This window comes from Borostomias antarcticus (assembly GCF_949987555.1).
Source record: "Borostomias antarcticus genome assembly, chromosome: 27".
In the NCBI taxonomy this organism is placed as follows: Eukaryota; Metazoa; Chordata; class Actinopteri; order Stomiiformes; family Stomiidae; genus Borostomias; species Borostomias antarcticus.
Window position 1 is genome coordinate 355,717 of NC_140260.1, and position 25,952 is coordinate 381,668.

General features: G+C 45.0%; 1 protein-coding gene across 1 annotated transcript; it reads left to right on the forward strand.

The window, feature by feature from the left end:
- Positions 1-3,605: 3,605 nt before the first annotated feature.
- Positions 3,606-22,147, forward strand: LOC311326408 (polyadenylate-binding protein 1-like; the record flags this gene model as incomplete). Its single annotated transcript, XM_084459301.1, has 4 exons — positions 3,606-4,151; positions 13,865-14,327; positions 21,724-21,799; positions 21,931-22,147. The coding sequence occupies 4 exons, from the start codon at positions 3,606-3,608 to the stop codon at positions 22,145-22,147; spliced, it is 1,302 nt and encodes a 433-aa protein (XP_084315427.1).
- Positions 22,148-25,952: the final 3,805 nt, after the last annotated feature.

A 25,952-nucleotide genomic window follows, 5' to 3' on the forward strand; every position in this document is an offset into this window, starting at 1 on the left:
ATTGTAAAGGATTTTTTTATCCTTATTTTAGTTAGATTGTCAAAGAACACGCTGAGTGGTCGATCAAGCTGGTTTTAACAAAGTACAATAGTTTATTCTATGTTACGATTCTGCAGAAGCGGACCCTCGCACCGGAAGTGATTCCAGGCAAGAGTGAGACATTGGAGGAGGGTTCGTTGGTTTATACATTGAAAGAGGAAGTGACAGTTTCAGGGGGAAGGCAGGGAAGTGATGTCACACAGGGAGGGATCTGTAGTTCTGACAGACTGATCTATGAGAACGAACTACAAGGTTTAGAATTACAGTCCAGGGGGAAAACAGAACACACTGTTGAGACTTGAAATTCATTCACAAGGGGAAGCTTGTCAACGACATGCGACAACAGGTCCTTATCTCTCACATACCTTGAGATGTCGTATGTCCACACCAAGGATTGAACTCACAACCTTCCGGTGATAGGCAGCGCACATGGAGGTATAATATAAACAGTGCACTATCCACTCAGCCACCACTGACCTGGGAATTCTGTGGAGTCTTTTTGTTTTGATGTTCTTGGACCACTGCCTCTTGTGGTAGCAACAATGGAACTGCAGGTCAATAACACGACGGAAAGAGGAAGGGAGCGACAAATAGGATTCCCTCTTCTTGGTGTGTCGGCTTACAGCCAACACACAAAAAGTTATGTATCCAATTGTATCCAGTTCTTTTTAAATGTCAATTTCTCTGCCATCTTGGGACACATGCACCATACACACATGTGAAATATCGAACCAGCCTTTGCTCATTGAACGGAGTTTATGGAGTTTCATGGGATAAAGTCGCATGGTGACATGGCTACTTTTCTACTAGACCGGTAAGCTAGCTAACTAGCTATTGTTATCTTTCTTGGAATCTGCATAGCCAGACCTAACGTTATCTCCAAACTACTGCATCTAACGTAACTTATTACATGGCACTCTGAAATACTTGATTGTGATTACTGATTAGTGTAACGTTATGTTCCTCTCGGAGTGAAGATCTTATCACAGTATGACTGAAACAGTGCTTTCTCTGGCAATTTGGCAACCAATACGTTGTGTTGTTGCAGTTCTTATCTTTAGACACTAGATGGGGAAATAATCCACATACAACATATTATACCTTTAGGTGCTGTAATAATTAAAATAAAAAAGTTTCTGGGATGTGTTCCCAACAGTATATTGTTTGTTCTAGATACCCCACTCTCTTGAACATTTGTTCTATTATATGTTAGATGTTTGTATTTTTATACATGTAAAACACTAACTACCTAAATGCGCTTTCAAAACCACTGTCGCACCCACATTAGGACTATTTATTTTCAATAAAGAGCCTATAGGCCGCGCGCTCTGTGCCGCTCCTTGCTGAGGTGATCGGAAGCGTGAAGGGATTTTTTCTTCAGTGAGCGGAATGATGTTACAACGAAAGATAGGTAGGCTATTGACGCTCAAATATTACCATACCACCGTGAATTACCAATTCACCATTGAATTGGGCCAAACACTGGTGCTGGCACCTAGGCCTACTCCTCAAAATGCCTAGCCTACCTTCCCTGATGACAACTAGCGGATCCTATAACCTAATATATCAATAACATTTTCCAGATGGGCATACAACGATTTTTGAAGAGGAAGAGAGAGGAGAATGATGAGACCAGTCAGGTAGGTTATTGCCGGCTAGCCATGATTCACACCGGGGGATTAAGGAACAAGGCAAACTACCTGTAGTAAGCTAACAGTTTTGCCCGCTTCCCAGGGACCAGTAAACTCTGTTCGGCCAAGAGGAATGCCTCATGCAGTTGTCTGATCGGACAAGTAAAAAATGAATATGATAAATTGGCCTTGTGTTACTAACGTTACTTAACGTTATCTGAAAATACAGTTTGAGCCGAAGCGGAGCTGCTCTATTTGAGCTACGCGCTGCTGTCTGTCTGTCAGTCAGCCCTTCAAGCGAGCGTTGTCAAGGAGACATCTACCTACTACTGTAGAGGGCCTCCGGTGTCTACTGTAGAGCACCTCTGTTACGCGCCTCTGGTGTCTACTGTAGAGGACCTCTGGTGTCTACAGCGCCTCTGGTGTCACTGGTCAGAGCATTGGACTCCCACCTGGGAGACTTTATGTTATCATCAGTGTAACTGCTTTAGCCACTGACCGCTACCATTAATGCTAGGAAGCTTCTGCTAGTTGTTGTGAGCTCATGGGCTAACTATCCCGCTCTTATTGTGCTGGATTAGCTTTGGAAGCATTGGAACTGATGTGTCCAGGCGACAAGACCTATCTTAATGTATCAGACCTTATTTCATGTCATTTCAATTCACAGCTATTTCAGTGGCATGGCTAGCTTCCATCCTAACAGTCCTGAACAGAAACAAGCCAGCCACGCACATAAACCAGGCTGGACTTGGTTTGGGTAATATGTAGTGTATACTGTATAGTACACTAGATGTAGCAGGCACAATCTGGATGTAGCATGCTGCATCTGGCGTAGCCTACTTAAAAGAACCAGAAGCACCCAACAGAGGGAGGAGCTGGTTACTGGGTTCAACAGAGGGAGGAGCTGGTTACTGGGTTCAATAGCGAATTGCGCTGCCACCACCTTTTATTAACCGGTGGGGTCCGGCGTCAGAACACACACACACCACACAGGCGTTAGAAAAAGGACATGGCTTTATTAATCATTTCATTTCAAATGCACACATCAGCATCGGGATGCTCCCCAAACCCCCTATAGCTGCCCCATCCCCAGGCGCTCCAGGCTTAAATTATAACACTGCACTCTCACTGCAAAATAATATAAACTGCACTGCAAAAGAATATAACTGCACTCTCACTGCAAACGAAACATGCGCGTGTAAAACCAAAACTCCAAAACAACCGGCCTGCCACACCGTCTGAGATCAGGACACATCACTTTCCCTCTCCGAAAGCTTAGCTTCAGTTAATATAGGATTCACTCATTAACAATGGTTATGGTTAGCCATAGTTTGTGACAGGCTGTTGACATGCGACAGCCCTGAAAATGATGTTGAAGGGAATTCCAAACGAGCGTTATTTTGACACTCTACTCCCCATGCCCATTTTACACTATTGCCACCCAGTGGATATAATCGGAATTACACACTCTATTCAAGGAGGGGAATCGGGACAAAATGAGTTTGGTCGAGTTTTTATTACAGTGATTTGATCACGATTCAAAGACCAACCGTGCGGTAACAGTGCCAGCATCGTATATATAAGGAATACATTGATTCTTTTGTATGTGGTTTTAAATGTTTAACTATGATTGGTGCATTTCATATATTCTGTAGGCTTAGTTGCCTTAGTCATATTCATTTTGTTATTTTTATTAAATTTTTTGCACAGGTCATAATAAGAAACTTATTTAACCTAACTATATAAATAGTTAATACTTCTTCCTTGACTTGAGTCAGTCATGGCAATTCTAGAATTCAAGTTTGGCCATGACAGATTGTGTCACAATGATATGACATCATATTGGAACACAATCTATGACAGCCACATTCTAGTTCATAGTTCCATTTTTCTCTGTCAGTGGTCAGTGACATTTTGAAGTGGTTGGTGTATGCAATGCAATCCAGTGCTCCTAACTTCTCCATGGCCTCCCTGTACGTTGGGGATCTGCACCCCGATGTGACAGAGGCCATGCTGTGTGATTTATTTAGCCCCATGGGGACACTCCATTCTATCCGGGTCTGTAGAGACAGGATCACCAGGCGCTCCTCAAGGTACGCATATGTCAACTTCCAGCAGCCAGCTGACGCCAAACGCGCTCTTGACACCTTGAGCCATGAAACAGTCATGGGCCGACAGCTCCGGATCACGTGGTCTCGACGCGACCGCACCCTGAGGGACAACGGAATTGGGAACGTCTTCCTGAAGGGTTTGGAGAAGTCCATCGACAGCCAGGCCCTGTATGACACCTTCTCCGCCTTCGGCACCATCCTCTCCTGTAAAGTGGAGAGTGACGAGAACGGCTCCAAGGGCTACGGCTTTGTGCACTTTGAGGCTCCGGAGGACGCTGAGAGGGCCATCAAGAGGATCAATGGCATGCTCCTCAACGGAAAAAAGGTGTTTGTTGGCCCTTTCAAATCCAGAAGAGTACGAGAGGCCGAGCTGGGCGACCAAATCAAACAGTGTACCGGCATCAGTCTCTACATAAAGAACTTGAAGGAAGAGATTGATGAGATGCGACTGAGGAAGGAGTTCTCTCCCTTTGGTACCATCATCAGTGCCAAAGTCGTGATGGAGCGCGGCCGCAGCAAGGGCTTTGGGTTTGTGTGTCTGTCCTCCCCTGAGGAGGCCACCCGGGCCATCGCAGGGATGAACGGACGCATCCTGGCCACCAAGCCCCTGTATGTGGCCCTGGCCCGGCCCAAGAAACAGCCACGGGTGTATCAAACCAACAGATACAGGCAGCGAATGTCCGTCAGGCGTGCCACGCCCAGCATGGAGATCAAACTGCCTGCACAGCCCTCTGGATCCTCCATGGCTGCCATCCCTCACGCGTCCATCCAGTGTGTCTCCGCCCAGACCACGGGCCCTCGTCCAACCTCGGCTCCTACAGCTCCTGCGCGTCCTGCTGTCTACCCGCTGGGCATTCGGGAGCGTGCGAGAGAATGGAGGTCTCGGACGACCTCCATTCTGGCTGCCACTCCACCACAGCAGCGGAAGCAGATGCTGGGTGAGTGTAGTGGTCTGGTTGACTGTTCACTGTTAATTGTCTGGTTCACTGCCAATTGCCTGACCCACACTTAAAGCCCTTGTAAAGACTGTGCCCCCAGTTAATTTCAATTAACTGTCCAATTTTCCCCTCAAGAACACAACATGGAGCCTTGGTCCAGCCCACACGGGACCATGTCGGGTTACCAAAAGGTAAGTAACCCCCCTAAAGGTTTACATTTCATATACCATGTAAGCATAGTTAGTCAACTTTATCTGGTTTTGTACAGTCCTGGACCTACACCCACTCTCTATTGAGACCAGACAACTCTTTAATGTCAGGCCACTATAAAGGTTCTCAGGATCTTGTCATTTCTCAATATCCATAGTCAATTTCTATAGCTGAGCTTAAGATGGAGAACCGCAAGCTCAGGATTTACTTACATACCATGAGCAATGAGCAAAGAAATTATTGGATTAGCTTCAATGACTTTCTTTTCATTAAAACAGAAAACTCCACCTCAGATGATCTCCTCAACAATTGAGGATGAGGTCAACGACCTAGCGCTGCAGCTGGAGACCAAGCTGAGCCCCCCTCGGCCAAGGGAGAGTGGGAAGATGGGATTTTGGCCTTGTGTTGCCCCTGCGCCAACTCCACCTACTGACCTGGCAATAGAGGCAGAGGGCAGGCCTCTGAGGAAGGACAGACAGACAGGGCACTCCTGCTCCTACATCCGTGCTCCTGTGAGTGCCCTTAAGCCTGCTCCACCTGTGATGGCCTCTCCAACACTCGAGGAGGAGGTCAACAACTTGGCACTTCAGATGGAGGCCAAGCTTGTGTTGAGCTGCCCTCTGGTCAGGGAGCAGGCTGGGGCTAACCCTCTGGCTAGGGAGCAGGCTGGGGCTAACCCTCCTCCTGCCAGTGGACCTGCCAGCACAACGCCTCACACCGTTGGTCCCAGTAAACCCACTCCACCTCTGAAGGCCTCCCCAACAATCGAGGAGGAGGTCAACGACCTAGCGCTGCAGCTGGAGGCCAAGCTGAGCCTCCATCACCTCAGGGAGAGTGTCGCCCCAGCTGCCTCAACTCCACCGATGGGCCTGGCGCTGAAGGAGGAGGACAAGCCTCTGAGGACGGAGAGACAGACACGACACTCCTGCTCCTCCACCCGTGCTCTGAAAGGCTCTGGACGAACAACTCGTAGACAGGAATGGGGTGAGGTCAAAACAGCCTGGACAGCCATTTGTTTTTTGATGCTTTCCATTTTGCAGGTTAAACAATATTAATTTTGTGATTTCAGATCTGACGGACATTAACGTCCATCTGAATCCTGCATCAGTGAGCTCGAGCTTCACTATTCAGCTGGGTGTTGCCCTTCAGACGAGAAAAAGCTGGTAAAGTCTATCTATCTATCTATCTATCTGTCTGTCTGTCTGTCTGTCTGTCGATCTATCAATTTATTTATCTGATATAATGTTCTGGGCTGAATTACACTGTCAGTGAGGATAATGCACTGAAAATCTTACTATTGTCTGTTTTGACAGATTTGACAGATCCAGTTTCGGATGTTCGCCTGCCTGTGCGGACAGTGCACACACACACACACACACACACACACACATACACACACACACACACACACACACACAGAACTACACACACACACACACACACAGAACAACTACACCCCCCCCCCCCCCACAGACACACACACACACACACACACACACACACACAGAACAAAAACATACACGTGCACACACACACACACACACATACAAACATTTGTATTCTCATGTTAGCTTTGACACCTAGACATTTCTAACATAGCACATTTAGATCAAGGTCCAAGTCAAATTACCTTAAAACCTGAGGTCATTATTTTGCTAGTACACTGCGCTACCAAGTGTGCTTCATGTTCTGCTGGAATGTTACCCGAGTTGGTGGAATGTTTTCCAGAGCTCCAGACTTCTGTGTGGAGAGCTGTCCTTCTGGTTCCTGGTTGAAAGAAGGTTCTCAAGGGTTCTAGACTTCTGTGTGAAGGGCTCTTCTTCTGGTTCCTGTTTGAAGGTAGGTTCACTACCTAGAGGGTCACTGTTACTGCTGGAGAGATTAGAGGTGCTGATGTACGACCCAACCAGAGAGTAGCACGGATGTGAACGATGCCAGGAGAACAGCTCTCCACACAGTAGTCTAGAACCCTGGAGAACCTACTTTCAACCAGGATCCAGAAGATCAGCTCTTTACACAGAAATCTAGAACCCTTGAGAACCTTCCTTCAACCAGGAACCAGAAGGACAGCTCTCCACACAGAGGTCTCGAACTCTGGAGAACATCCCACCATCCTGGGTAACACTCCAGCAGAACATGAAGCACACTTGCTAGCACAACGTACTAGCAAAAGAATGACCTCAGGTTTTAAAGTAATTTGACCTGGACCTTGATCTAAATGTGCTAGGCTTTTCTCATACATTCCGTTACATTACTACATACTGCATTTGTTGTACTGAAATAAATATTTTCAACAATATAGCCTACATTTGTCAATGTGTTTTTGTGCGTGGCTGTAAGCCAGCGTTAGTATAGTATAGCAGTTGTCCGGTTATAACTCCCTCCCTCCGTCACTCTGGACAATGTTGGCCTGCAATTCTCTGTTGGCAACACAAGAGGCAGTAGTCCCAGCACACCAAAATCAAGAAGGACACCAAAACCACCGCCCATCTCCACTGCACAAATAGAGTAGTGGTGAGAGCATTGGACTCCCACCCTGGAGACTGGGGTTGAAGACCCGGTGGGGATGACTTTATGGGACTATACCCCAAACCTCCACATGTTCATCCTTTCACTCCAACCTTTACCCCTTGCCTTATAGATCAGATCCTGTCCCAACTCCAACCCATATTCTAATCCCAACCCACACTAGGGATTGGAAGAACAACACCAAAACCAATTCGCTGATCTCCACTGCACAAGTAGAGTAGTGGTCAGCACGGCTTAAAAAACGAAATTATTTTTCAATCGGTTCGCTCCGAGCAGAACCAGCATATTTAACGTTTCCATTCTCATGTTCCGCCACCAACATAGCGTTCTTGAACCGGTTAAGAACGAAAAATAACGTTCCGTTCACCGTTCCGGGGGTGTTAGCCTATTACGACTCTATAGGCCTACAGTATTTCTTGTAAGGTATAACCTAATCAACAAGTCTAGGGTTGTGGTGGCCTTATTGCCAACAATATTAGTCTTGGTGATGTGTGCTGTAGTGTAGCCTTGTTGATTATTTTACAAGAAATACGCAACATTAGTCCTATTCCCGTATGCCCTTAATCCACACCACATAAAACTATGCGCAGGTTTATCATAAGTCATTATCATAGCTCATCATCCTTTTTAAAATATTTTCTTGTACTGTTGCTGCAAGCTATTTTATTCTGCGCCTGTAGGCCTATTGTTTGTTTTTATTTCGTTTTATAATGTTTTATGTCATTTATAAATAATTAGTCACCTCATTCATTCATCTGTGCAATCCCTATTGTTTATGCTGCGTTCCTTTTGTATGGGAGCTCCGGATTTGGCGCCTATACGCCTAATACATAGCCTATCGTCTGACATCCACGGTCTTTAATATTATTGTAATTTAACTTATGCTATTCAATGATCAGGGTTGCACGGCACATTGTCACTAAAGTGTGCTCATATTAATTAATGTAGCCTAATCATTTGGTTTGTGAAAGTCAAGACCTGACGGAAATCTGTGCAACAATAGGCTATGACTAGATTCCAAGAGGCGCGCTTGCTTTCACAGCCTAATTGCCGAGTTGAACTCTGAAGGAGGCAGACCAGTAAATTCGCAAAACATAGGTTTATGCATCCTAGTATAGATACTAGTATACATCCAAGCAACTGTCACAAAGTACTCTGTGTTTTTGTTTTTTTTTATACAATTTTTATTGGAATTTTCCTTTTTTATGACAAAGACAAACATACAAGACATCATACAACACAAAATCTATAGAAATACAATACAAGACACAAACAATACAATGCAAATAATACAAACATAATACGATACAAGGACAGAAAACTCATCCATTCATCAAAACACAAACCCATTCCTTATCCCCTACCCCAACCCTTTCCCCAGGTATCACATGACCCTAACCCCAACCCTTTCCCCAGGTATCACATGACCCTAACCCCAACCCTTTCCCCAGGTATCACATGACCCTAACCCCAACCCCAGGTATCACATGACCCTAACCCCAACCCTTTCCCCAGGTATCACATGACCCTAACCCTAAACCTAACCCCAACCCTATCCCCAGGTATCACAAGACCCTAACCCTAACCCCAACCCTATCCCCAGGTATCACATGACCCTAACCCCAACCCTATCCCCAGGTATCACATGACCCTAACCCCAACCCTATCCCCAGGTATCACATGACCCTAACCCTATCCCCAGGTATCACATGACCCTAACCCCAACCCTTTCCCCAGGTATCACATGACCCTAACCCCAACCCTTTCCCCAGGTATCACATGATAGGGATCCAAACCTACAGGTCTGGATCGCTTAAAGAAGGACCGGTTTTGACACAGCAGCAGTGTTTTTACATGCCAAACAAATTGATCATTTATCCCCCAATGTATCCACAGATAAATAAACACTAGAGATAGAGTAGAGATATGTACATTTACATGTCTATAGTAAACGATTAATCCTTTCTGATAGACTAGCCCAACAAAGGATGTTTCTGGAGTTGGCACCACGTAGTCGAGCAGTGGGGAGCTCTAACTGGGCAATATCTCTATAAGAGGAGAGCCATTCCTTTACTGATAATGAATGCGGAGGCTTCCAGCGACAGACTATAAGCTTTTTGGCAGCTGTAAGACCAAGGCATCTGTCATTGGTGGTAATCTTCATAGATGAAGTATCATTCAGTAATAGCAGACATTGGGAGTAAGGAATGGTCCTCTGCATAATAATAGAGAGAATGCTAGAGATGTTTTGCCAGAATCTGTTAACCTCCGGGCAGTGCCAGACCATATGTATGAAAGTACCAGCGGTGTTTTCTGAACAAAAATCACAAAATGGATTGTCTCTAAATTTCATTTAGTGCAGTCTTCTGGGAGTAAAATAGGATCTATGGATGAATTTGTAATGTATGAATTGATTTGGATTTCGAGAAGACAAGGAAATACTGGACCATATAGTATGCGAATTCAAATCGGAAGGAGAGCTGATGTCTTTCTTCCACAGAGTATTGAGTGGCAAAGGTTTGTAAGAGGCCACTGTCATGAATATATAAAGGTCTGAGACAACACCACTGGTCTTGCCTTTGGTGAGTATCCTATGTAGGTGGTGGGATCTCAGCTCTTCGCCCCATGGGACACCTTGGGCTTGCATTGCTGCACGCGGTTGTAAATTTAAAAAAGAAGGATGTGCCTGGAAGGTTAAAAGACCTTTGGAGATCCTGGAATGCTCGCAGACCCTGCTGCCCTGTGACGTCTTGGAGTGTGTGGACACCTTTCTCAACCCACCTATCTATCAGGAGGGCGTAGTTATGGAAAATTGGAGATTGGCAAAAGCAAATATTGTGTATTTTGGCAAATTGTTGAACTCTGTGCCAAAGGTGAAGAGTATATGATATAATTGATCCAAATTTTGATTTAATCTTATTGGGTAGATTTGAATATATCAAATTTGACAGTTTGTGTGGATGTGCCAGTTGCTCTTCGATGGGGAGCCATGATACCCGAGCTTCACAATTCAGCCAACTGGTTAGGGGGCGCAAAGCAAAACACCAGGAATACCACTCAAAATTGGGCAGATTGACACCACCTGATGCTTTATTCCTATGGAGGGTTAATGCTTTGATTCTAGGTTTTTTCTTATTCCATAAATAAGTGTTAGTAATAGAATGTAGCTTCTTCCAATAGCCCTTAGGTGGGGCTAAAGGTATCATAGAGCTGATAAATTAATCTGAGGGAGGACATCTTGATGACTGAAAGTCTAGACTGAAAGGATGTAGGAAGTGTACCCCATCGTTTTAGGTCAGCAGTTATGTAAGTACAAAGTACTCCGTGTTTTAAATAGTCAAACCATATTTGGAGCGAGATGCGCGGAGTGAAAATTGGCTTCCGCTGAATGTTGGTTAGAAAGATAGAGGAACTTTATTGCAGACACGCAGGTCCATATAAAACATTATATTTGCACAGTAGGCTATTATTTCTTTCACTTTATTATTTGCATCATTCTTTGTGGACCAATGTTGGAATAAATTTGCCTTTGAACGTTATTGCCCTCTCTGACATCCGCGGTCTTTATGTGAAATCTAGTTTTAGCCTACTGAAACATTACAGGCTATAGGCTAGCCTACTCTTCTTCAATTAAACAAAATAAATCACATTGATATCTTTGCTAAGTACTAAGCTGTAAGGACAGGCTGAACTACTGTTTTGCACAGGCAAACAAAGGAGAGTGTGTGACAGCCCTGCGCAACGTGTGCAAATTGGCTGCCGCTGAGCGGTTGGGAAACATCAAGAATAGTCGTGCATCTTAGCTTGCAGAGTTTGAGAAACATCCTCAATTTTTCTAAATAGCACTTGTTGTAGAAACTTGGGAATCCTGTTTTTAGACTATCGTGTAATCGGTTACAAAAGCACCATCTAGTCGTCAGTGAAAATACTCGCTGCGCACATCCTATAGTCTGAACTAGGCTATGGTGTGTTGTTGTAATATCTAAATCTTTTCATTTCGCTAAGCAAGCATTTAAGATCCTGACTGTGAAATAACAGATTTAGGGGCCTAGGCTACATTACAGAAACAGGACAAGATGTAGGCTACAAATTTTATAAATTTAATTTAGCCTATTCGGCCATAAAAGGCTCAGCTTTCTTCTTTTTTTAAACATTATTTTTAAGTTATATAGGCCTACTACAAAGACCGAAAAAATAATGTAATTAACCGGTTTTAAAGATTTCAAATTAACATTTCTGTTCTGGAACAATTTAAGACCATTTCGTTTTCGTTCCTGTTTCTGTTCCTCGTAAAATACCGTTCGTTTTCGGTTTTCGTTTCCGTTCCTTGAACCGGTTCGGAGCCTTGATGGTCAGAGCATTGGACTCCCACCTGGGAGACCGGGGTTCAAGACCCGGTGGGGATGACTTTATGTTATCATCAGTGTAACTGCTTTAGCCACTGACCGCTACCATAAATTTTATGGAAGCTGCTGCTAGTTGTTGTGAGCTCATGAGCTAACTATCCCGCTCTTATTGTGCTGGATTAGCATTGGAAGCATTGGAACTGATGTGTCCAGGCGACAAGACCTATCTTCATTTATCAGACATTATTTCATGTCATTTCAATTCACAGCTATTTCAGTGACATGGCTAGCTTCCATCCTACCAGTCCTGAACAGAAACAAGCCAGCTACACACATAAACCAGGCTGGACCTGGTTTGGGTAATTTCAGGAATATGTAGTGTATACTGTATAGTACACCAGATGTAGCAGCACAATCTGGATGTAGCATGCTGCATCTGGCGTAGCCTACTGAGAAGAACCAGAACCACCCAACAGAGGGAGGAGCTGGTTACTGGGTTCAATAGAGAATTGCGCTGCCACCACCTTTTATTAACCGGTGGGGTCCGGCGTCAGAACACACACACACCACACAGGCGTTAGAAAAAGGACATGGCTTTATTAATCATTTCATTTCAAATGCACACATCAGCATGGCTCGGGACGCTCCCCAAACCCCCTATAGCTGCCCCATCCCCAGGCGCTCCAGGCTTAAACTATAACACTGCACTCTCACTGCAAAATAATATAAACTGCACTGCAAAATAATATAACTGCACTCTCACTGCAAAATAATATAACTGCACTCTCCCTGAAAAATAATATAACTGCACTCTCACTGAAAAATAATATAACTGCACTCTCACTGAAAAATAATATAACTGCACTCTCACTGAAAAAGAATATAACTGCACTCTCACTGCAAACGAAACATGCGCGTGTAAAACCAAAACTCCAAAACAACCGGCCTGCCACACCGTCTGAGATCAGGACACATCACTTTCCCTCTCCGAAAGCTTAGCTTCAGTTAATATAGGATTCACTCATTAACAATGGTTATGGTTAGCCATAGTTTGTGACAGACTGTTGACATGCGACAGCCCTGAAAATGATGTTGAAGGGAATTCCAAACGAGCGTTATTTTGACACTCTACTCCCCATGCCCATTTTACAGCATTGCCACCCAGTGGATATAATCGGAATTACACACTCTATTCAAGGAGGGGAATCAGGACAAAATGTTTTGGTCGAGTTTTTATTACAGTGATTTGATCACGATTCAAAGACCAACCGTGCGGTTACAGTGCCAGCATTGTATATATAAGGAATACATTGATTATTTTGTATGTGGTTTTAAATGTTTAACTATGATTGGTGCATTCCATATATTCTGTAGGCTTAGTTGCCTTAGTCATATTCATTTTGTTATTTTTATTACTTTTTTTGCACAGGTCATAATAAGAAACTTATTTAACCTAACTATATAAATAGTTAATACTTCTTCCTTGACTTGAGTCAGTCATGGCAATTCTAGATTCAAGTTTGGCCATACTGTAACAGATTGTGTCACAATGATATGACATCATATTGGAACACAATCTATGACAGCCACATTCTAGTTCATAGTTCCATTTTTCTCTGTCAGTGGTCAGTGACATTTTGAAGTGGTTGGTGTATGCAATGCAATCCAGTGCTCCTAACTTCTCCATGGCCTCCCTGTACGTTGGGAATCTGCACCCCGACGTGACAGAGGCCATGCTGTGTGATTTATTTAGCCCCATGGGGATGATCCATTCTATCCGGGTCTGTAGAGACAGGATCACCAGGCGCTCCTCAAGGTACGCATATGTCAACTTCCAGCAGCCAGCTGACGCCAAACGCGCTCTTGACACCTTGAGCTATGAAACAGTCATGGGCCGACAGCTCCGGATCACGTGGTCTCGACGCGACCGCACCCTGAGGGACAACGGAATTGGGAACGTCTTCCTGAAGGGTTTGGAGAAGTCCATCGACAGCCAGGCCCTGTATGACACCTTCTCCGCCTTCGGCACCATCCTCTCCTGTAAAGTGGAGAGTGACGAGAACGGCTCCAAGGGCTACGGCTTTGTGCACTTTGAGGCTCCGGAGGACGCTGAGAGGGCCATCAAGAGGATCAATGGCATGCTCCTCAACGGAAAAAAGGTGTTTGTTGGCCCTTTCAAATCCAGAAGAGTACGAGAGGCCGAGCTGGGCGACCAAATCAAACAGTGTACCGGCATCAGTCTCTACATAAAGAACTTGAAGGAAGAGATTGATGAGATGCGACTGAGGAAGGAGTTCTCTCCCTTTGGTACCATCATCAGTGCCAAAGTCGTGATGGAGCGCGGCCGCAGCAAGGGCTTTGGGTTTGTGTGTCTGTCCTCCCCTGAGGAGGCCACCCGGGCCATCGCAGGGATGAACGGACGCATCCTGGCCACCAAGCCCCTGTATGTGGCCCTGGCCCGGCCCAAGAAACAGCCACGGGTGTATCCAACCAACAGATACAGGCAGCGAATGTCCGTCAGGCGTGCCACGCCCAGCATGGAGATCAAACTGCCTGCACAGCCCTCTGGATCCTCCATGGCTGCCATCCCTCACGCGTCCATCCAGTGTGTCTCCGCCCAGACCATGGGCCCTCGTCCAACCTCTGCTCCTACAGCTCCTGCGCGTCCTGCTGTCTACCCGCTGGGCATTCGGGAGCGTGCGAGAGAATGGAGGTCTCGGACGACCTCCATTCTGGCTGCCACTCCACCACAGCAGCGGAAGCAGATGCTGGGTGAGTGTAGTGGTCTGGTTGACTGTTCACTGTTAATTGTCTGGTTCACTGCCAATTGCCTGACCCACACTTAAAGCCCTTGTAAAGACTGTGCCCCCAGTTAATTTCAATTAACTGTCCAATTTTCCCCTCAAGAACACAACATGGAGCCTTGGTCCAGCCCACACGGGACCATGTCGGGTTACCAAAAGGTAAGTAACCCCCCTAAAGGTTTACATTTCATATACCATGTAAGCATAGTTAGTCAACTTTATCTGGTTTTGTACAGTCCTGGACCTACACCCACTCTCTATTGAGACCAGACAACTCTTTAATGTCAGGCCACTATAAAGGTTCTCAGGATCTTGTCATTTCTCAATATCCATACTCAATTTCTATAGCTGAGCTTAAGATGGAGAACCTCAAGCTCAGGATTTACTTACATACCATGAGCAATGAGCAAAGACATTATTGGATTAGCTTCAATGACTTTCTTTTCATTAAAACAGAAAACTCCACCTCAGATGATCTCCTCAACAATTGAGGATGAGGTCAACGACCTAGCGCTGCAGCTGGAGGCCAAGCTGAGCCCCCCTCGCCCAAGGGAGAGTGGGAAGATGGGATTTTGGCCTTGTGTTGCCCCTGCGCCAACTCCACCTACTGGCCTGGCACTGGAGGCAGAGGGCAGGCCTCTGAGGAAGGACAGAGAGACAGGGCACTCCTGCTCCTACATCCGTGCTCCTGTGAGTGCCTTTAAGCCTGCTCCCCCTGTGATGGCCTCTCCAACACTCGAGGAGGAGGTCAACGACTTGGCACTTCAGCTGGAGGCCAAGCTGAGCCCCCCTCGCCTCAGGGAGAGTGGGAAGACAGGTTTTTGGCCTTGTGTTGCCCCTACATCCACTGCAAAAATTGGCCTGGCAATAGAGGCAGAGGGCAGGCCTCTGAGGAAGGACAGACAGACAGGGCACTCCTGCTCCTACATCCGTGCTCCTGTGAGTGCCCTTAAGCCTGCTCCACCTGTGATGGCCTCTCCAACACTCGAGGAGGAGGTCAACAACTTGGCACTTCAGATGGAGGCCAAGCTTGTGTTGAGCTGCCCTCTGGTCAGGGAGCAGGCTGGGGATAACCCTCTGGTCAGGGAGCAGGCTGGGGCTAACCCTCCTCCTGCCAGTGGACCTGCCAGCACAACGCCTCACACCGTTGGTGCCACTAAACCCACTCCACCTCTGAAGGCCTCCCCAACAATCGAGGAGGAGGTCAACGACCTAGCGCTGCAGCTGGAGGCCAAGCTGAGCCTCTCTCACCTCAGGGAGAGTGTCGCCCCAGCTGCCTCAACTCCAGCGATGGGCCTGGCGCTGAAGGAGGAGGACAAGCCTCTGAGGACGGAGAGACAGACACGACACTCCTGCTCCTCCACCCGTGCTCTGAAAGGCTCTGGACGAACAACTCGTAGACAGGAATGGGGTGAGGTCAAAACAGCCTGGACAGCTATTTGTTTTTTGATGCTTTCCATTTTGCAGGTTAAACAATATTAATTTTGTGATTTCAGATCTGACGGACATTAACGTCCAGCTGAACCCTGCATCAGTGAGCTCGAGCTTCACTATTCAGCTGGGTGTTGCCCTTTCAGATGAGAAAAAGCTGGTAAAGTCTATCTATCTATCTATCTATCTGTCTGTCTGTCTGTCTGTCTGTCTGTCTGTCTGTCTGTCTGTCTGTCTGTCTGTCGTTCTATCGATCTATCAATTTATCTATCTTATATAATGTTCTGGGCTGAATTAAACTGTCAGCGAGGATAATGCACTGAAAATCTTACTATTGTCTGTTTTGACAGATTTGACAGATCCAGTTTCGGATGTTCGCCTGCCTGTGCGGACAGTGCACACACACACGCACACACACACACACACACACACACACACACACACACACACACACACACAGAACAACTGCACCCCCCCCCCCCCCCCACAGACACACACACACACACAGAACAAAAACATACACGTGCACACACACACACACACACATACAAACATTTGTATTCTCATGTTAGCTTTGACACTAGACATTTCTAACATAGCACATTTAGATCAAGGTCCAAGTCAAATTACTTTAAAACCTGAGGTCATTATTTTGCTAGTACACTGCGCTACCAAGTGTGCTTCATGTTCTGCTGGAATGTTACCCGAGTTGGTGGAATGTTTTCCAGAGCTCCAGACTTCTGTGTGGAGAGCTGTCCTTCTGGTTCCTGGTTGAAAGAAGGTTCTCAAGGGTTCTAGACTTCTGTGTGAAGGGCTCTTCTTCTGGTTCCTGTTTGAAGGTAGGTTCTCTAGGGTTCTAGACTACTGTGTGGAGAGCTGTTCTCCTGGCATCGTTCACGTCCGTCCTACTCTCTGGTTGGGTCGTACATCAGCACCACTAATCTCTCCAGCAGTAACATTGACCCTCCACTGTCCACTGGGCATGTAGAAGAATCCACTGAAAGCAGTGTTGACCTCTGAGGAACACGTCCACGTAGTCCAGGCGTCCTGTCAGACAGTGTAGATGTGTCCCAGCCTGTGAAAGGACTGGGTGGCTCAGACACTGGGTGGCATTCATAGTGGTAAAACATTTGGTGAACAGCTATGTACCGCGGGTGTGTGAATGAATTTCAAGTCTCAACAAAGTGTTTTGTTTTCCTAATTGACTGTTGTTCTAAACTTTGTAGTTCGTCCTCTTTGATCAGTCTGTTAGAACTACAAATTCCTCCCTGTGTGACATCACTTCCCTGTCTTCCCCCTGAAACTGTCACTTCCTCTTTCACTGTACATATATAACCTATATATATGTATAAATACATGTATAACCTAACGACCCCGGCCTCACGAATTCACTCTTGCCGGGATTCACTTCCTGTGCTAGGGTCCGACTCTGCAGAATCGTAACATAGAATAAACTATTGCCTTTGTTTAAAACCAGCTTGATCGACCACTCAGCGTGTTCTTTGACAATCTAACTAAACCAAGGATATAAAATCCTTAACAGGTGTATGTCTTTTTATTATGGCTTCATTCAGCATACAGCTCGTGATGTAGGTGTCGGCCTCTGGTGTCGGCTCAAACTTTTGGTACAGAGCTGTTCAACAAATGTTTTCTGAGTCTCCCAGTGCAGACGTGTCCCACAGGCTTGGACACGTCTGCACTGTCTGACAGAGGACACAGGACACCTGGGGAATGTGGACGTGTTTCTCAGAGGTCAACGCTGCTTTAATTGATCTCCTCAGCATGTCCAGTGAGGTCAGTAGAGGGTCACTGTTACTGCTGGAGAGATTAGAGGTGCTGATGTACCACCCAACCAGAGAGTAGCACGGATGTGAACGATGACAGGAGAACAGCTCTCCACACAGAAGTCTAGATCCCTGGAGAACCTACTTTCAACCAGGATCCAGAAGATCAGCTCTTTACACAGACGTCTAGAACCCTTGAGAACCTTCCTTCAACCAGGAACCAGAAGGACAGCTCTCCACACAGAGGTCTCGAACTCTGGAGAACATCCCACCATCCTGGGTAACACTCCAGCAGAACATGAAGCACACTTGCTAGCACAACGTACTAGCAAAAGAATGACCTCAGGTTTTCAAGTTATTTGACCTGGACCTTGATCTAAATGTGTTAGGCTTTTCTCATACATTCCGTTACATTACTACATACTGCATTTGTTGTACTGAAATAAATATTTTCAACAATATAGCCTACATTTGTGTATGTGTTTTTGTGCGTGGCTGTAAGCCAGCGTTAGTATAGTATAGTATTTGTCCAGTTATCACTCCCTCCCTCCATCACTCTGGACAATGTTGGCCTGCAGTTCTCTGTTGGCACCACAAGAGGCAGTAGTCCCAGCACACCAAAATCAAGAAGGACACCAAAACCACCGCCGATCTCCACTGCACAAATAGAGTAGTGGTGAGAGCATTGGACTCCCACCCTGGAGACTGGGGTTGAAGACCCGGTGGGGATGACTTTATGGGACTATACCCCAAACCTCCACATGTTCATCCTTTCACTCCAACCTTTACCCCTTGCCTTATAGGTCAGATTCTGTCCCAACCCCAACCCTTATTCTAACCCCAACCCACACTAGGGACTGGAAGAAGGACACCAAAACCAATTTGCTGATCTCCACTGCACAAGTAGAGTAGTGGTGAGAGCATTGGACTCCCACCCAGGAGACCGGGGTTCCCGGTGGGGATGACTTTATGTTGGGGATGCCGCCCATGTTGAGGATGATGCATTACATCTTAAATGGTGTTGAGAGACTCGCGTTGAGGAATCTGATTAGCGAGAGAACATTTACGCTGAGTTATTAACTATGGCAAATTTTAAACTTTAAAACATGTAAATAAAACATGTAAATAATGTAATGAAATGTAATGCATCATCCCCAACATGGGCGGCAGCAGTGAGTAGGCTAAACAAAGCGGAGGGGGCCGAATCGCCAGTAGAAGAAGACAGTCGATGCGCTGTGGATATTAGACATTTAAGTGTACAAATTTGCCTTTTATTTTAAAGGTGGGGGATTACAAACTGTAGCGACCTCGGAGAAAGGGCTTTCATCTTTCCAACGATGTTTTTACTTTGGTGAGTAACGAAACGGTTTTGTCTGTAGACTCGGACGAGCGGGCCGAGGAAGCGCATTCATAGGTAAATTGCATTGAGAGTAACAGGGCGTTATCTGTAGGATATCGCCCTGGACCAGGTCTACGACAACTCGTGCTCAAACACCACAACGCCTTTTATCAAACTGAAATAGCCCTGCCAGTGCTAACCTCTGGGCTACTGTATTTAACATAATAACATCGCATTCATAAGCCATCGTTCTGACACCATAAGGGGAAGCTTGTCAACGACATGCGACAACAGGTCCTTATCTCTCACATACCTTGAGATGTCGTATGTCCACACCAAGGATTGAACTCACAACCTTCCGGTGATAGGCAGCGCACATGGAGGTACAGATGTTGGAAGTTAGAAATGTAACTTGCTGCAGCATTTCACGTCGCGGTATTTGGCAGGGAAATCCCGTTGGAAATCTCGTGGGATTTCAGACGGGTGTTATTTCGTTTTAGTGATGCACCACCGCCAGGTGGCGTCTTTGAGTAGATTTAGCAGGCTGGGCTCTGTTTTTCTCCTATAGTCTACGAATGAAGCATCATTAAATTTCAAATTCTTTAATTTAAATGCTCTGTTGTAAAGCACTTTGAGCTTAAGGTATCTGTATGAAAGGGGCTATACAAATAACGTTTAATTGTTATTATTACCTTGTTCTCAAACACATGTTTTATCCATCTCGATGTAATTTAATTATTACGAACACCTATAATATATCTAGGCCTACAGTAGCCTATCTATCTCGGCAACTGACGTCGGGTCAAGACGTGGTGGCTGTTAGGTCAAATGCGCAAAATAACAGTATTGTAAATATATTTGTTAGTAAAGATATGGTGAACGTGGGGGTTTTGCGTTTTGTTTCTGGAACGCATTCAACTGGTAGGCTACTCGTAAACCCCGGAAGTAAATTTGAAGCCAGGGCACCATCTAATGTAGCCAAGTCTGAGCGCAGTAGGCTATATGGCTTCAGCACGATACAAAGACAAAATAAGCTTGATCGGAGGTGTGGATCCATACAAAATTGAAATAGTCGCCATGAGTAAAGATCACTCATTGCCAATCATATCCGGACATTAACTATCTTGTGCATATAGCGGCAGGTTTGACAGTGAGACATCAACCGATAATTGTAATAATGCGATTATTGAAATGGTCTTGTGAACGCCTTTATCTGATTTCCAAAATCGGGGTAAGGTCCATAGGACGATTGTGGGTTTTCATTTGCACATAACTATATTTTATATATATAAAACATTGAAGTCCGCCTGTCAATGACTTTCCCTAAAATTGTGTTCTGTTGCACCCCCTATTGTTAAATTATAAATGAAAAAACATACACAATATTTTGTTATTTGAATGATCTTGAATATTATATTCAAGATCATTCAAATAACAAAATATCGTGTATGTTTGTATTTATTTATACCGGCCGCCAGCTGTTCAATGAACGGCTATAGGGAATGCGCAGTTTCGCGCTGGCTACAGCCTATTATATGCACAGTTTCGCGCTATGTAGGCTATTATAAATATGTATTATTGATTGGGACTCGCTGGGGACTGGTGGAGAGACGCAGAGCCTCCCCAGACGCGACATCTCCAGTTGGCTGAAGAGCTGCGCGCTCTGGCGTCCGGCGCCCCTCGCAGTGTCCACAGAAGAATACCCCCCTTGCTGCAGCAAGAACAGAACTGTCTATCTACTGTCTACTTAGGCTATAAAAGAAATTCAATAGGGCCTATAGAACGCCTTACTTTGTACAGTAGGCTACAATTACAAGACGCATAGGCCTAGCCTACCGTACAAAATGATGCGTTCTCATATGCCTATATTAACTTAGATACTTAGAGATGTATTTCTCTTTCTGTTAGGATCAAAAGTATCATGAAAGCGGTTGTCATTTGATTCTGGAATAACAATGGAATGATGATTAATTTACTAAAATCCATTTTCGGTTTAAATAAATATCCAGTACTGTACCTAGGCTACTATAATCTAACGTTAGCTGAAACCAATCAACAGCGAAATTAGGTGAGGTGGAAAACCGTTTGGAAATGGAAAATGTGAACGCACTCAGTCTTGCACGCACGCAGTAGCCTTGTACTAGAATGGATTCCCTGTCTCACGTTCTGCCTTTATTCAGGCTATGCACCTTGCAATCAATGTATTTTTATATCTACAGTAGACTGTAGACTGTCTTTTATTTCGCTACTGGTATAGCCTACTTTCAGTGTGCGTCGTTATACTGTAGGCTAATAGGCTTTCGCGACCAAGGACCGAATGATATCCATTGAACAATCAAATCATCGCTAACTGTCCAGATTTTACCAGACTAGGCTACTCTGTCTAATAAACTCCCCTCTGGAAGGGTCTTCAAGAACGGTCTGGAATGGACCAACGCATCGTTTTTTTCAAGGTAGGCCATTGTAACGATGGGCTACACGCAAAGCACTCATTGAGTGAAAAATCTGTTGTTAAGCCTAAATTGGTGTGCCTAATATTTTTTCTCCCTTTATTTATGCAGACAACGACCCCAAGCACACTGCAGCTAGAGCCTACATCGCTGCCGAGGGGATCAATTGGATCAAAACACCAGCAGAGTAAGTTGTTTATGTAATATTGCATATGTTGTTTACAAACTACCGGATAGTGAGGCGATGACTTCGGGACAGTGACGGTGGAGTGGCCTACTTTTTAATATATTTAGCCTAATTTATTATCTTTTCTCAAGATCTCCAGATCTGAACCCCATCGAGATGGTGTGGAACCAGTTGAAGACGTACATTCGGCGCACGGCAAAACCCAGCAACAGACAGGAGCTGATTCATGCCATTGGAACTTTCTGGTATGAAGTACTGGATGTAAAGACATGCAACAACTACATCGACCATCTCAAGAACGTGTTGCCGAAGATCGTCGAGGTTGAAGGTGGCCCGACAGGAATGTGACATCCCCCGGGACTCTGTTGCAGGCTACTGGTAGCCTACTAGTACACAGCTGTTTTTTTGTTTTGTGTATCTATTTCGATGTGTGTACATAGCCTTTTTTGCAAATAAATAAAAACAAAAACACAACATTGACCAACGGCATCTTATTTCATTCAAAATGTTGTGCGTGTATCGTGTATTTGTCTAATGTGTAGCCTTCATTTAAACCACCATCTCATCTAGACTACTTCTGTTGCTGCATTTTTACATTTATGCTTTCATGATTTTAGAGCGCAATAAACATTTTCCAGGATTCCAATAAGTCCATCCATTCATCCAACTTTGTTCTGAGCGCAGCGCAGGCTGGTAGCCTACTGTCAAGGCTCACGACTGATGCACTCCCTTAACACGTCTCAACTCCCGAGACCATCAAGATAATTTCAATATGAAAGACCTTGGGATTCCAGGAGTCAAGGCCGTTTCAGACGGGGAGCGACATTCCGCCTGCGTTCTCACTCGGATCAGCGGGGGACGCACGCGTCCTGCGCGCAGCGGGGCAAGCTGACTACAATTCAGCTCTTGTCGCGGGCGGGCGCGCAGCCTAGTTCCATATGAGAACACTCCTCGGTCCAATTCCGTATAGTAGATCAGCCTGTGTACTTTCAACGAATGTATTATTAGACATAATATCATAATAATATATATAGCCTTCAACGACCTCCTGAGCTGCCTGCCTGATGGCCTCAGGGCTAAAGAGACCGCGCGTCGTTCCTCACCCTAACTATTGGCATGCTGTCATTGAAAGAAAATACATTGTAAATAAACATGGTTTTAGGCTATTGTTTTTATGTAGGCCTATAGATTAAGCTATTTGTGTTCATAAGGTAACGTCATTGTAAACGAAAGTAGCCTATAGCCTATAATCCAATTGACTGGAACCAAGGGGGACAAAAGTTATGAGGCAAAATAATTTGTCTTGACTGCATTCAAGATGTATCTTTCACATTAAAACGACATACAAAGCTGGGAATGCTAAGAAAATTGCATATGTTTGCAAACTAAAACAAGTGAACACAATTTTACAATCGAAAATGCTTATGAGACCATTATTTTACTTATATGGGGCAAAAGTGGTTTCTCTTCATGCTTCTGCCTAAGCCCTCCACAATACCACAACACAACGGTGTCATGTTTTACCGAAGGAGAAGTGAAGAAGACGGTAGCTATCAGTAGCTAAAGCAGTAGCTAATGTTAAGATCATTCCTCTAGCTGCTTTGCTGCTAATGCGAGTTCGTCTCCGTTCCTGCCCGAGAAACAGAAGTTGAACTAATAGCATCAAAATAGCTACAGCTGTACTATCGTGCAGCTTCACAGGCTGCTATTAGCAGACATCACTAAAGTTGACAAAATCACACTTGCACATCATTAGAATTCCAACCATTAATATGGGATTTATCATTCAACTAAACATGGAACCTGAATACTACCTGATATTTCAACCTGCTGCCATCAGTGATCGGCGCGTCTGCTTGTTTGAGTCATGGATATCTTACGCAGTTATATTCCATGTAGTGTCCCAAAACTGTTAAATCATTCCCCATGTAGTTCACTATGAGTCGCACTCAATACATCCATGGTAATAGGGAGGGAGTGAGTGAACCATTTCAAACACATCTCTGGTCATCTCCGTTAGCCATCTTACTCGTCCCGATGCCATGTTCCATATGAGAACACTCAGTCAGCCTAATGTATTAAACTTCTACTTGTCCCGACAGTTAACAGATATAGACCCGGCGACATTTACAGAGATAGAAACTATAAATAGATAGGCTTTGTTCGTAATAATTAAATTACAACCAGACAGAGAACAAGGAGTTTGAGAACGGTAGGCGAGATGAGCTACAGCGCTGGGTCAATGAGTGGTGTTACTGCGCCCCTATGGGCAGGCGAGCGGTGGTGCGGAATGACGTAAAGCGCCTGTTAGAATACCGCGGGTCAAGTTACATTCTTATGTTCCCACATCTGTATAATATAAACAGTGCACTATCCACTCAGCCACCACTGACCTGGGAATTCTGTGGAGTCTTTTTGTTTTGATGTTCTTGGACCACTGCCTCTTGTGGTAGCAACAATGGAACTGCAGGTCAATAACACGACGGAAAGAGGAAGGGAGCGACAAATAGGATTCCCTCTTCTTGGTGTGTCGGCTTACAGCCAACACACAAAAAGTTATGTATCCAATTGTATCCAGTTCTTTTTAAATGTCAATTTCTCTGCCATCTTGGGACACATGCACCATACACACATGTGAAATATCGAACCAGCCTTTGCTCATTGAACGGAGTTTATGGAGTTTCATGGGATAAAGTCGCATGGTGACATGGCTACTTTTCTACTAGACCGGTAAGCTAGCTAACTAGCTATTGTTATCTTTCTTGGAATCTGCATAGCCAGACCTAACGTTATCTCCAAACTACTGCATCTAACGTAACTTATTACATGGCACTCTGAAATACTTGATTGTGATTACTGATTAGTGTAACGTTATGTTCCTCTCGGAGTGAAGATCTTATCACAGTATGACTGAAACAGTGCTTTCTCTGGCAATTTGGCAACCAATACGTTGTGTTGTTGCAGTTCTTATCTTTAGACACTAGATGGGGAAATAATCCACATACAACATATTATACCTTTAGGTGCTGTAATAATTAAAATAAAAAAGTTTCTGGGATGTGTTCCCAACAGTATATTGTTTGTTCTAGATACCCCACTCTCTTGAACATTTGTTCTATTATATGTTAGATGTTTGTATTTTTATACATGTAAAACACTAACTACCTAAATGCGCTTTCAAAACCACTGTCGCACCCACATTAGGACTATTTATTTTCAATAAAGAGCCTATAGGCTGCGCGCTCTGTGCCGCTCCTTGCTGAGGTGATCGGAAGCGTGAAGGGATTTTTTCTTCAGTGAGCGGAATGATGTTACAACGAAAGATAGGTAGGCTATTGACGCTCAAATATTACCATACCACCGTGAATTACCAATTCACCATTGAATTGGGCCAAACACTGGTGCTGGCACCTAGGCCTACTCCTCAAAATGCCTAGCCTACCTTCCCTGATGACAACTAGCGGATCCTATAACCTAATATATCAATAACATTTTCCAGATGGGCATACAACGATTTTTGAAGAGGAAGAGAGAGGAGAATGATGAGACCAGTCAGGTAGGTTATTGCCGGCTAGCCATGATTCACACCGGGGGATAAAGGAACAAGGCAAAGTACCTGTAGTAAGCTAACAGTTTTGCCCGCTTCCCAGGGACCAGTAAACTCTGTTCGGCCAAGAGGAATGCCTCATGCAGTTGTCTGATCGGACAAGTAAAAAATGAATATGATAAATTGGCCTTGTGTTACTAACGTTACTTAACGTTATCTGAAAATACAGTTTGAGCCGAAGCGGAGCTGCTCCATTTGAGCTACGCGCTGCTGTCTGTCTGTCAGTCAGCCCTTCAAGCGAGCGTTGTCAAGGAGACATCTACCTACTACTGTAGAGGGCCTCCGGTGTCTACTGTAGAGCACCTCTGTTACGCGCCTCTGGTGTCTACTGTAGAGGACCTCTGGTGTCTACAGCGCCTCTGGTGTCACTGGTCAGAGCATTGGACTCCCACCTGGGAGACCGGGGTTCAAGACCCGGTGGGGATGACTTTATGTTATCATCAGTGTAACTGCTTTAGCCACTGACCGCTACCATTAATGTTATGGAAGCTTCTGCTAGTTGTTGTGAGCTCATGGGCTAACTATCCCGCTCTTATTGTGCTGGAT